Here is a 12,514-nt window from a genome sequence, read left to right on the forward strand (position 1 = left end):
AGAGCTGTTGTACATAGGGTCGCTATGAGTCGCAAGCGACTCGATGGCACATAACAACAACAACAACAACTAGTTAAAACAGACCATAGTATCCAATAAGCTGTGCTGTTGTTGTTAGGTGCTGTCGAGTTGAGTACGACTCACAGTGACCCTGTGAACAAAAGATCTGAACCTTGTTCTACCCTGTGCCATCCTCATACTCCCTGACACACAAGAGCCCAATGCAGTGCTCACTTTATCATTCCATCTAGTTGAAGGTCTTCCTTTCCTTCTCCAATGCGCCACCTTTCCCAAGATCAGCATTTGTCACTTGGTTTCACTCTCTCCAAGACAGACCCGTTTATTCTCTTGGTGGTCCATGGTATGTTCAATATACTTCTGCAGCACCACACCTCATAGATGCTTCTTCTGCCATACTTATTCACTGTCTAGCTCTCTGATGCACAGCAAATAATTTCTGAGACCATGACTGGATTGGGTGCACCTTAGTCCCTAGACTGAAATCGTCACTCTTTTAGACTTTGGAGAGGTCCCTCACAGCAGACCTCACCAATGCAATTCGTCTTTTGATTTCCTGGCTGCTGATACCAAGAGTATGGATTGTGGAGCTGGGTAAGCTAAAGCTGTTAACAACCTCAATCTCTTCTCCATCTGTCATCGTGTTGCCAATTGGCCCAGTAGCGAGAATCTTTGTTTTCTTAATGTTGAGCTTCAATCCATATTGAAGACTGCAGTCCTTGACCTTCTGCAGCAAATGGTTCATGTCCTCCTCAGTTTCAGCAAGCAGGGTTATGTCATCTGCATACTGCAGGTTGTGGATAAGCCTTGCTGTAATCCTGAAGCCACACTCCTCCTCATAAAGCTCAGCCTTCCAAATGATCTGTTCTGCATACAGACTGAAAAGGTGTGGAGACAGGACACGTCCCTCACACACTCCTTTCCCGATTCTGAACCATGCAGTGTTTCCTTAATCTGTTCTGACTACTGCTTCCTGGTCCAAGTATAGGTTTTGTATGAGCATAATCAGGTGTTCTGGGATTCCCATTCTTCTCAAGGTTAGCCACAATCTATTGAGATCCACTAAGTCAGACCTACACTTACTATATATATGTTTTAAAATCAGGAAAAGTGTGCTTCAAGGTTGTATTCTTTAATCACACTTAATCAATCTGTAAAAGAGGCCACAACACTAGAGACATTATTGCCAATGTCAGATGGATCTTGGTTGAAGGTAAAGAGTACCAGGAGTATCTATGTTTCTTTCATTGACTGCTCTCCTTACAGACTCAGTCACGCCAAGCTGATGCTGGTGCCTGCTGGCACTAAGGTCCTGAACTCCGGGCCTCAACAACTCATGACCTCAAGGTGTTCAGCCTTAGCTATGAAGTTTTCATGATTCTAAACCATTAGCATTACAATATATGTGAATCTATTCAGAGCACACACAGACACATATGTAGAAATACTGCCAAACTTCTGGTTATGGGTATAGTCTCATTGACGTCTGAGTTTTAACAGTCTCACTATGCAATGTCTCTGAACTGGAGCTCACTGCATTTCTAGGAATGTCCCCCTTTCATCTAGGTTATCCAATTTTGCACATTTACAACTAGGATGTTATGGGTTAAGGATTATGTGTCCTCACGGCTGGGTTGTGATTCTCCAGTTTCTAAGTGATGATGGAATCCTTCCCCATGATGTCATCACTTCCATGAGGCAAGCTGCTGTAAGAAGCTAATCTGATGAAGGAGCATTTCCTCGGGAGTGTGGCATCAAACAAATACAGACATTCTGCAACATTCGTGAGCTTTTGGTTACATCTGGCTGGACATAAGCCGACCTCTGGATCTCTGAACTTGAGCCAGCATCCTGCTGTCCTGCCCGACAGTCCTGTGGCTCATTACCCTCTACAGCCCCCTAGACAGGGGAGCAGCCTCCGGCCTGAGGCCTGACCTGTGGACTTGGGATGTGTCCTTGGGATAAATCTGAATACACACGATAAATATTCACTTCACTGGATTTGTGTCTCTGAAGAACCTCGTCTGAGGGATTTGGGAAGTTTGGGCCTTTTCCTCTTCTCCTTCAGAGGCACCCCTGACACATATGCTCTATCTTTGATGGCCCAATTGTCCTTCAGGTTGTATCCAGGCTTTTTTCCTTTCTGCTCTCAGATGGTTTGAATTGTCTTCAAGCTCACTGATGCTTCTGCTGAACCCTCTAGAATGAGTTTTCATTTCAGCTGTTGTACAACTCAGGATTTGTGATCTCTTTCTGTGACTGTGAACTCTGGTGATCTACACCTGGGGTTCTGAGAAAGCCCTATCCTAGGGCAAGGTTCACGTGTCATCATTCCTGGGACAGTCACCCGGACAAGGTGGAGCACTGATGTCCGAGAAGAGATGCTGCTGGAGCCCACAGACATTGCACTATCTACCTGTATGTGGGCTTGGAGCTGCCACTCTGGCCACCTAACTACTGGACTACCATGATGACAGTGCTGCTTTGAGCCCGAAGCCATGAAACTCCTTCCCCACGTGGTCCACAGCTTAGTGTCTAAGTTTTTCTTTGACCATATTTAATGAAGAATAATCTATTTTCCTTCTTTTAAAAGTTACACAGATTCACTGTAGTAAACAGACTAAAGATAAACCCCACAGAGATGCCCGCTTCTGGGTTTTGTTCAGGGGGCTACGATTGGCCTGATGTGCTGGTGGGAGGCTCGGGGGAGAAGTCCCCTTGCTCCTCACAGGATCTTGGGGTGGGGGTTCTGCCACCCTTCCTGTGGCAGGGGAAGGGACAGCTAAGAGGGTCTCACTGCAGAGCCAGTATGAGCACCCAGGACCCCCCTCCAGATCCCACGAGCATGGGAGGCAGCCTCACCTCCTCTGACACTTTAAACCTTCGCAGCAGGGCCACCACCTTCTGCTTGAAGTTCTGTTGCTGTAAAGCAAGAGGAGGCTGGGTGAGAGGCCCCCTCCTGCAGGAAGGGGCGGGGGCCTCGTGAGGACCCTCCAAGGAAGGAGGCCCCTAACATGCTGCAATTCACACACAGTTCTCAGAAGCTTAGCACCAGGACCAGCTGCTGTCCAGCCTTCTCTCCGTGACGCCACACCTTCCAGGACAGAGAACTGAGGTTCCAGGGGGTTTCAACAGCTGAACTAATTTCTCCCCGAAACGACTCACAGCAGCCTGTAAGCTGGATGAGCGAGATCACACGTCTCTCTTCCTTGGAGCTGCTGGTGGATTTGAACCCTTTGGGTTAGCAGCCCAGCTCCCTAGACTGTGACCCCAGAGCTCCTGAATTTTCAGAAGCACTGCCAGGGCTTTCTTTTGAGGCACTGCTGGGTGGATCTGAACCTCCAAGCTTTCGATCAGCTTGTTAACTGTACCACCCACCGATGTAACACACTCACTGAGCTTGCTTTATGCCTGAAGATGAGGTCAAACCTAGAGACAGACTTAGGGAGCTGGGGCCTGGTGAGCCCATGGCCATTCTACCTAAGGCCATCTATAGCCTTCTGCAGAAAGTGAGGCAGCCAGGCCCCACTGCCCTGGGCCTCACTCTAGCAGGTGTCGGGGAACATGTGGGTGGGCTCCTATGGTGGGCTTATGGGCAAGCTACTCACGAGGGAGCATGTGGATGGGTACCCACAGGGAACAGGCACCCATGGCAGGCACGTGGTTGGGTGCCCACAGTGGGTACGTGGGTGGGTGAGCATCCCCAGGGACAGGCACTCCCAGGGCAGACACCCCTGGGGGGCACGTGTGCAGGCACCCACAGAAGGGGCATGTGTGTACAGGCACTGACCTATGGCAGGCATTACGGTTGGGCACCCACAGGGGTGAGCCCCCACGGGGGTGCATGTAGGTGGGCTCCCAGACCGGCCCTCTCTGAGCTCCTGGACACAGAGACGTGGGGCCAGTGTTTCTTCTCCACTTTCTACCTGGACCCGCTCTTAAAGAGCAGGCCCCACAACCCTCCTGCTGCTGTCTGCCCTGAGGCCACCACCGGCAGGGCCAGAACAAAGTCCTGCTGCCCAGCCTCCTGTGCCCTAAGGCCAAGAGGCATCCTCTGGGTTTGGGCTGGAGGTTCCCTGGGGGGCTCAGCACTGAGAGCTCATGGGCACTCGGGGCGGCCTGCGGCAGGCTGGGGGACTCCTCCCACCCAGGCTAGAGTTACCACCCCGGGAACTTCCCTCACAGAGCCTGGGGCCCGGCTGTGTGCGAAGGTCAGGCCACGAGTGTCGGGACCTGTTGTGGTGTGCATGCCTGTGGAGGCCAAGGTGTGGGGGGGGCCTAGCCCTGTGTGTGCACGCCTGTCTCTGGAGGTGTGCCTGTGTGCGCATGAAGTCTGGTCATGTGTGAGCCTGGCTGGCTGGGGGCTGGTGTGGAGCAGCCTCCTGGACAAGCCCATGCCATCTGCTCCTCATGTGACCTGTCAGCTCCGCAGCTGCAGGGGAGCGAAGGCTCGGGGCAGCTGGGGCTGGGCCGAGCGTGGCACGGTCCCATTTTGCACTGCTTTCCTAGGGAAGCTGCAGCTGACGGACTGCCTCCCGCCTCCCCACGGAGGGCTGTGCTAGGGTCTCCAGGCCCCCAAGTCTGTTTCAGATAGGCTGGGGCCCCACACACCTCCTGGCCCCCCCCCCCCCCCCCCATTCCCAGGGTTAGTAAAACCAGTCGCCACCGACCCTGGTCATGGACGTCGTTCTTACTATCGATCGCCTTTGCTTCTTGGGTTTCCCCACATCGAAGTCATCCTCGTCCAGGTCCTGTGGAGACACATGTCCGTGAGGTCACAGGGTCACACCACAAGGATATGGGGGTCTGAGGTCACGGGGTCACACCCCAGGATGGGACAGGTGGGTTTGAAGTCACAGGGTCACACCCTGAGACTGGTCTGAAATCACAATGGGACATATCAAAGGACAGAGAGGAGTCAGGGGAGTCCGGGGCTGGACTTAGGTTCCCTGAACACAACAGCTCTCCTGGGGCCCACAGCCAGGTGTTCCTCACAGTTTCACAGGTATTAACCCTCTGGGCCACCAGAGTGAGTGCCTGCCTCACACTCCTTCCTAATCTCATCATCCAACCTGCCATTTCTCCTCACTTCCCCTGGTAACACCCTCCACCCCTGCTTCCAAGTATCCCTAACCATGGCCACAAGCCCTGGGGATGAAAATTCTGTTCCTTAAAGGCTGCCACAGTGACACACCATGTCCTCATTTCATGCCTGCAACACTCCTTCATGTGTAACCTATCTCCTCCATCCACTATCTCCCCTACACTGTATCCCCGTCGGGTCTGCTCCATCCCCCCCACTGTGTCCCCCTCAGGTCTGCTCTGTCCCCCACACTGTGTCTGTCACCCCCCACTATATCCCCCTCAGGTCTATACCATCCCCTCCACACTGTGTCTCCCTCAGGTCTGTTCTATACCCCCCCACTATGTCCCCCTCGGGTCTGCTCTGTCCCTCCACTGTGTCTGTTCCCCCCTCACTGTGTCTGTCCCCCTCCCCGTGTCCCCCTCAGGTCTGCTCTGCCCCACCCCCACAGGCCCCGTGGTCATGCCTACCTGTCCCTGGACGGCATCATCACTGGCCTCCTGCTCGGAGGAGAAGCTCTCGTATTCTTCCTCAGAGTAGTTGTCTGCAGAATTGGCATGCGGACGGGGGACCCTGAGATTCTATTCTGTATGTAAGGGGGCCTCCCCTGCACCCCACTCCCAGCTGAGCCTCCTGGAATCCCTTCCAGACTCCACAGCCCTGGGTGTCTCCACTGCCATCCAAGTCCCACGGGTCCCCCTCTATTGCTCATTGCCACCTGCATTTGATGTGCAGCAGCCCCAGGGAGATGGTACTCCTTTGTGGATCTTGCACTCCTACCTGACCCCATCCACCCTGCACTCCTGACCCCTCACCTGCCCTGTCCTCTTACCTGACCCCTCACTGGCTCTGTACCCCCACCTGACCCATCACTCACCCTGCACCCCACCTGATCCCTCACCAGCCCTGCACCCCCACCTGATCCCTCACCAGCCCTGCACCCCCACCTGATCCCTTACCCACCCTGTACTCTCACCTGACCCCTCACTGGCTTTGTTCCCCCACTGGCCCATCACCCACCCTGCACCCCACCTGACCCCTCACCCTCTGTCTGTTGCTTGATTGTATTGCAGCAACATCTGCAGCAGAGGGAAGTGCAGGTCCTGGCGGCCTAAACCTACTGAAAATCTCCCAGACTCCTTCCAGACCCACAGACACCTTCCAGACTCTCGGACACCTCCCATACCCACGGACACCACCCAGACCCATGGACACCTCCCAGACCCACAGACACCTCCCAGACTCATGGGTGCTACACTAACCTGTGGACTTGGTCTTGGGGCCAGCCTGCATGATGCCATCCTCATGGTCAATGGGCTGGCTGGACAGGGAGAAGATCCAGATCTCAGCGACCTTGACAGTGGCCTCCTTGATGTTGCTGCAAAGGTTGAGCACCTGGCCGCCCTCCGATGGGTGCTGCATCACCTGAATGGGAACAGGCAGTGTTGGGACATGAGGACACATAGTCAGTGCCATCTCAAGCCCCTGCTCCATGTCCAGTGGCCTTGCCCTTGACACCCCAGCCTGATGTAAGGTCTCTGAGGACAGCAGTTAGTCTGGTAACTTCAGATGGCTCTGCCTCTCCAGGGACCTCTTCAGTGACGTTTCTAATGTGAAGAATGTCTGCTGGCTCCCGCTGGAGTGCAGACTGACCAGAGTTGTGATGCTGGGCTGTGTTAATCATCTGGGGACCTGACCCTGACATCTGCCTGCACCCTGGTGTTGTCTCTCCCTGCTTCTGGGATGAGGAAATGCTGGGATATAGGATCCCAGCAACAGCAAGACATTCTCCTGGAAGGGGCTCAGGACAGGGCTGCAGGTCATAGCCACCTTCTGTGTGAAGGCGGGAAACTTGCAGGTAACTGCACCAAGGGCCACAGGTGTTGCACAGGAGGCCATGCGGTCAGGCTGATACACAGGTGTTATAAACAGGTGTTAGCCACCCTCTGGGGCACAGGACTCACGTAGCATGGCAGCTGCTGGGGGAGCCCAACTCACCTCGGCCATGTTGATGGTGCCTGCAGCCAGCGTCTTATAGCCAAGGATCGTCCGGTTCTTGTACCGCTTTCTGCGCTGCAACATGATCTGCAGCTTGTTGCCTTCTCTTTTCAGGAAGTGGGGGTACTGCAGGTACAACGGTGTGGAATGTATCTTTTAATATGACTTTCTAGCCATCACATCTGACCTGACCATGTGAAGGCGCGGGAATATGAGAATCGGGACTGTCAGCCTGTCCACAGGGAACCGGCCAGTCTCAGCAATCTACAAGAGGATGGCTAGTCCCACCAATAAATCTGAGTGACCCCAGCAGTAGAGAGTCTCTCTCACCACCAGCAAGGAGAAGCAGGCATGCACTGGATGCCCTTCAGGCCTAGACATTCCTACGCCAGTCAGAGCAGCAGCAGGGGCCATGGCCGAAGCAGAAATCCAGAGAATCAACACGTGATGAGACTGTTAGCCCAGCCCGTATCTACAGAACCAGAGCTAAGCCAAGAGCCTTTGCCCAAGTTGAGTGCACAACTTAAGAGGTGTGTGTGTGCAAGCCAGTAATGGGAGACTGAGAACTCTCTAACACAGCCCTTAAGCCCTGAGCCTCAAGGCTGAGGTGGCACCGTGCACATTTTGGAAACTGTCCCGACTGTATTCTGCTACTAATCTGAATTATAGCCTTTTGACTTCCCCAAGACGGTTCTGTGTAGTCTGTTGGCCGTCACATCAGACCCTGGACCCAGAAGGCAGTAAGACCGGTGCTGAGATGAACAGAGAGGCAATGGGAGTAGGCGGAGCACACCAAACTCATCGGAACTGGTTCTGCGTTACTGATGCTGTTGACACAGTTCCCCTTTGTGAAATTGGTAAAGGTCACATACGGCCATCCACACGTGGCCTCTGCTCTTTACAAAACAGGATCAGGGGTCCTGGGCAGGAAGTGAGGGAACGGCCGCTACAAGTGTCCAAAGGGCCCGGTCAGCACAGGCAGGGGCCTTAGGGCAGCACCACCCCAGTGACAGAAGAGTAGGACACAGTGGCTGACCCTTACTGGATCCCCATGATCGGCTAGTGAAACCCAAACTGCTTATCTGTCGAAGGTGAGGTCATGACCTTTTGACGGACTCTCAAAATGCAAGGAGGCTTCTGTTGTCTAGGAGAGATCCTGCTAGCCATGAAGAGGGGTTTCAGGACCCACTCAGCGCAGCTCTGAAGCCCATGACTTTACAGATTCCAGAGCCTGTGTATACAGCAGGTGCTGACCACCCTTCTCAGAGGGCACAAGGGAAAACACTGGGGAACAGAAGGTCCTAGGTCATTACTGGACATGCTTATAGGAGTGTTTGTTCTTGCTGATGAGTCGAGCACGACTTACAGTGACCTGTGAACAAAAGGCCTGAAGCCTTTCTATAACTACTGTCATTTATCAAAGTTCATAGGGTTTCCAGAGGCATGTTCTTTAGGAAGTACATACCACTCCTGTTTCCAAACCGGTCTTAAACTGGGAGCTCCATCTAACACTGGCCACCATGGGCAGCTGTTATGGCATTTGACACCCCAATGACACAAGGTTCAGCATCACAGCAACCACAGGCCACCTCAGTGCAGCAAACTGACAGAGAGTGCTGTATGTTTAGAGGAAATGTTCTCCAACATACATACAGGCTTGTCTAAACCAACCCTTGTGAACTGCGTCTTTGTAAACAAAGCTAAATAGACCCCCCATTCCACATGAAGACAAAAGGGGAAAAAATCAGCCAGAGGCCAGAAGCACCTGGTGCCAGCTCCTCAGGAGAGGGAGGTAGGCTGGGGCAATGACCCGAGAAGAGGGGCTGTGATGGATAGGGGTGGGGTCGTGACCTGTGACCCATGGGGAAGGGCTGTTGCAGGAAGTATATTCATGCATAACTTCTCTTTAAAAAGTCACAAGATGGAGGTAAAGCCAGAGCAAGAGAAGCCTGAGTTCTCTCCTAGGAGACAAGGACCTGTGTTCTGGTCCCACTGTCCTCGTCTCCTGACCAGCTGCAACCAGGCTGCACCCACCCCTGCGACAAGACATTCCAAACCTCCAGTCACGGCTCGCCAGCGCCTCTCCTAGTGGCCCCTTTCCTTCCAAGCTGCTAGGAAGGAATAAGACTGTGAGGTCAAGACCCTTGACCAATGGTCAAGGTCAAGACACAGCCTGAGCTTTGTGTCAGGGACAGAACCCAACAGCCTTCTGTCTTTTGGCCCAAATTTGGTTCAAGTGAAGATGAGAATTTTTCACCTGGTGTGTACATTTATTTCTCTTAGTTGATTTCTGTGGCAACACCAAGCCGTCTTGTTAACAACATGGGGGCCCCAGGGGCTACAGTACTCCCTCTGGGAACAGGCCCGTGTTCTCCCTCGAGGGAGACCCATCCCAACATCTCATTGTGGCAGCTGTCGGGTGGGAGGGGTTAAAGCCTCCCAGAGAAGTGAACTTGGATTCTCAGCAATGTGTGCCTAACACAAGCACTGCAGTGAACAGGCAATTCCATGGGTGGTCCAAGACGAGGAAAGCCATAAAGGGCAAATACTCCTGTGGCGGTGAAGACCAAGGAGAGGGAAACGCGTGGAGGTGGTGAGTCTCCCCTTGGGGACATCCTAGAGGTTGTGTGTGTGAATGAGACACGCCCATCCACGGTTCCATGGTGACCTCATACAGTTTAGGGCAGCTCCATCAAGTCAGCTCAGTCTAAGTCGGTGGTTACATGGACACGCCAACTGCTAAGAGGTGTCCAACAAGGGAAGCAGCTGGTAACTGAGGAAGCAGAGAGAGTGCAGGAAATCTCTTGTGTCTAAGGTTTATTAAGCGTGTGTCTTCTCTAGCTAATGATTAAGTGTTTGTTTTGTGCTGAAGGAGTTATTGTATTAAGGAAAGAGGATTAGAACACAAGCTCCACCCTTCCAGCTCATGGGACCGGAGTGTCAGGCATCGTTTACTTTTGTAGAAGGCTCGCTCACTTGGGACAAAGCTTCTAGATGTTCACCAGTCTCTCCACAACCAGCTTGCATCACTCACAGTTGCCATCCAGCTCTGTGGACAGTCTACAGAATCCTGGTCCATCACTCCAGTTTCTCCAAAACCAGCCTGCTATCTAAGGTCACGTGAGTCATTGCCCTAATAGGCCCGAGTCTCTGGGAGACTTTCTAGTGCATCACTGAACCCACGGGACACAGTGGAGCTGGAAACAAAAGGAAGAGCAACTGATAGCAGGTATCATGGACTTACACAGCACGTCCAGCATTTGGGACTACACTGACCTGAGACTTTTTATAGTCTGCTATTAATCTTAGCAGAACAAATTATGAAAACATCCCAGAATAAGCAGGGTTTGAGAAAGTTGCAAGAAACCTCCAGAATAAGAGGGAACATTTTGAGCCTCTAAACAGGAAACACATACTAAAGAAACCAGGATGGGAAACAACAATTCAAGTAGGAGGACGTCTAGAGAAAATGAGAAAATCAATGCCCCTGTGACAGGCCCTGGGGTTAATGTTAAAGTTTCTATTATCGTTACTGCTGTTAGGTGCTGTCGAGTTAAGTTCGACACTATGAACAAAAGATCTGAACCCTGTTCTATCCTGCGCCATCCTCACACTTCCTGACACACAAGAGCCCACTGCAGCAGTCACTGTGTCAGTCCACCTGGTTGAGGGTCTTACTCTCCTTTGCCAGCGTGACTACCTTCTGAGCATCATTTCCTTCTCCAAGGAACAGCCTCTCCTAGCAACGTGCCCAAAAGTATGTGAGGAGAAACCTCATCACTCTTGCTCCAAAGAGCACTGGGAAGAAAATCTACAGAGGAAGGAAAAGAAAAAGCTACAAACGATTAAGTATTGTTGCTTCAGTTGGAGACAGGGACTTACCCTTGAACAGGGTCTGTCTTTTGCCCCAAATTGGGTTCAAGTGAAGATAAGAGTTTATCAGGTGGGTGGGATTGGGGGAAAGCAAATGGGAAGGATGCAGGTGAAAAGACAGGGTAATGATGGACAAGGTCCAAAAGTGATTAATTGTATAAAACATAATGCATGAGAATGATTGTATGAAACACAATGTGAATGAAGAACAGTGTGAAATACAATCTATACGAACTTTGTAGGCAAACCGGTAAAACAAAAAATAAAATAAAGGAAGAAGAAGAAAAAAATAAAAAAAAGTTCTGTCTCCCAAATGGAGGCAGACTATGCCCTTGGCTGGAAACAGGGCCAGATGCTCTTTTCACTCTTAAAACTAGTAATATGGGAAGGAAAGGAAGGAAAGGAAGGGAAGGAAGGGAAGGGAAGGGAAGGGAAGAGAATCGGTTCAAGAAAACCTTCCCCTCCTTGGGATTCTCTCTCCTCTTTGTTGTTATGTGCCATCAAGTCACCAGTGACTCACAGCGACCCTATACAGCAGCTCTGAAGTCTGCCATGTCCTGAGGCAGTCTCACTGACACACCTATCCTCATTATCCCAGTTACTGTATCAATCCATCTCATCCTGGGTCTTCCTCTCCTGCACTGTCCCTCCACCCTTCCGAGAATGATGCCCTTCTCCAAAAAAATGGTCCCTCCTGGCCATGTGCCCAAAGTATGCAAGAGAGAGCTTAAAAATTCTAGCCTCCATGGAGAAAAAAAATCAGTGGTATAGCACCGGTCTGTCCATTGCTGTACAGAGGTAACTCGTGCTTGCTATGATGCTGAACACTGTGACAGTGATGTGTCAAACGTGGTAATGGGCACCCATGGTGGACAGTGTTGGCTGGAGCTTCCCGACTAAAACAAGCCTGGAAGCAGGAGCGGCATGCACTTCCGAAATGGCTTGCCTCCGGAAATTCTATGTACGAACAGTGCTCAGGCCTTTCGTTCATAGGGTCGCTATGAGTCTATGACTCGATGGCACCTGACAACAACAACAACGAGAAACTTGGTTTTGTCCTCTCCAACGCAGACTATTGGTTTTCTTGGTGGTCCATGGTATGTGCAGGACTCTTCTCCAGCACCACAACTCAAAGGCATCAATTTTCCCATCATCCTTAGTCAATGTCCAGCTCTCTGATTCATAGCAAGTAATTGCAAAGACTATGGCCAGGATCAGACGCACCTTACTCTCTAGACTGATATTTATGCTTTTCCATACTCTGGAGAGGTCCCTGACAGCCGATGTTTCCTGACTGCTGCTTCCAAGAGTGTTGACTGTGGAGCGGAGTAAGCTGAAACTGTTAACAACTTCAGTCTCTTCTCCATCTATTACGGTGCTGTCACAGGAGGAGGAACAGCTGTAAGCTGAAACTAATGACTAGAAGGTGAAATGTAAAAAGAATGTAGGAAAACTAGACATCATTGGAGAAAGAAAAGGAACACATAAATATTGACATATTGACATACTGGTGAAATGAGATGGATTAGCATGGGACTTTTT

At 51.6% G+C, this 12,514-nt stretch overlaps 1 protein-coding gene across 1 annotated transcript in view; it reads right to left on the minus strand.

Annotated features, from left to right (window-relative positions):
• Nucleotides 1-12,514, minus strand: part of PACS2 (phosphofurin acidic cluster sorting protein 2) — a 71,280-nt gene that overhangs the window by 19,762 nt on the left and 39,004 nt on the right. The window contains exons 3-7 of the mRNA XM_006902698.1: nucleotides 7,100-7,225; nucleotides 6,364-6,526; nucleotides 5,572-5,645; nucleotides 4,713-4,769; nucleotides 2,881-2,940 (exon numbers count right to left, since the gene is read on the minus strand). Coding sequence (XP_006902760.1) covers nucleotides 2,881-2,940; nucleotides 4,713-4,769; nucleotides 5,572-5,645; nucleotides 6,364-6,526; nucleotides 7,100-7,225 — 480 coding nt within the window. The remainder of the gene's footprint in view (nucleotides 1-2,880; nucleotides 2,941-4,712; nucleotides 4,770-5,571; nucleotides 5,646-6,363; nucleotides 6,527-7,099; nucleotides 7,226-12,514) is intronic.

The sequence above is a fragment of the Elephantulus edwardii genome, unplaced genomic scaffold, assembly GCF_000299155.1.
Source record: "Elephantulus edwardii isolate Elephantulus edwardi_28Jun2011 unplaced genomic scaffold, EleEdw1.0 scaffold00440, whole genome shotgun sequence".
NCBI classification, from domain to species: Eukaryota; Metazoa; Chordata; class Mammalia; order Macroscelidea; family Macroscelididae; genus Elephantulus; species Elephantulus edwardii.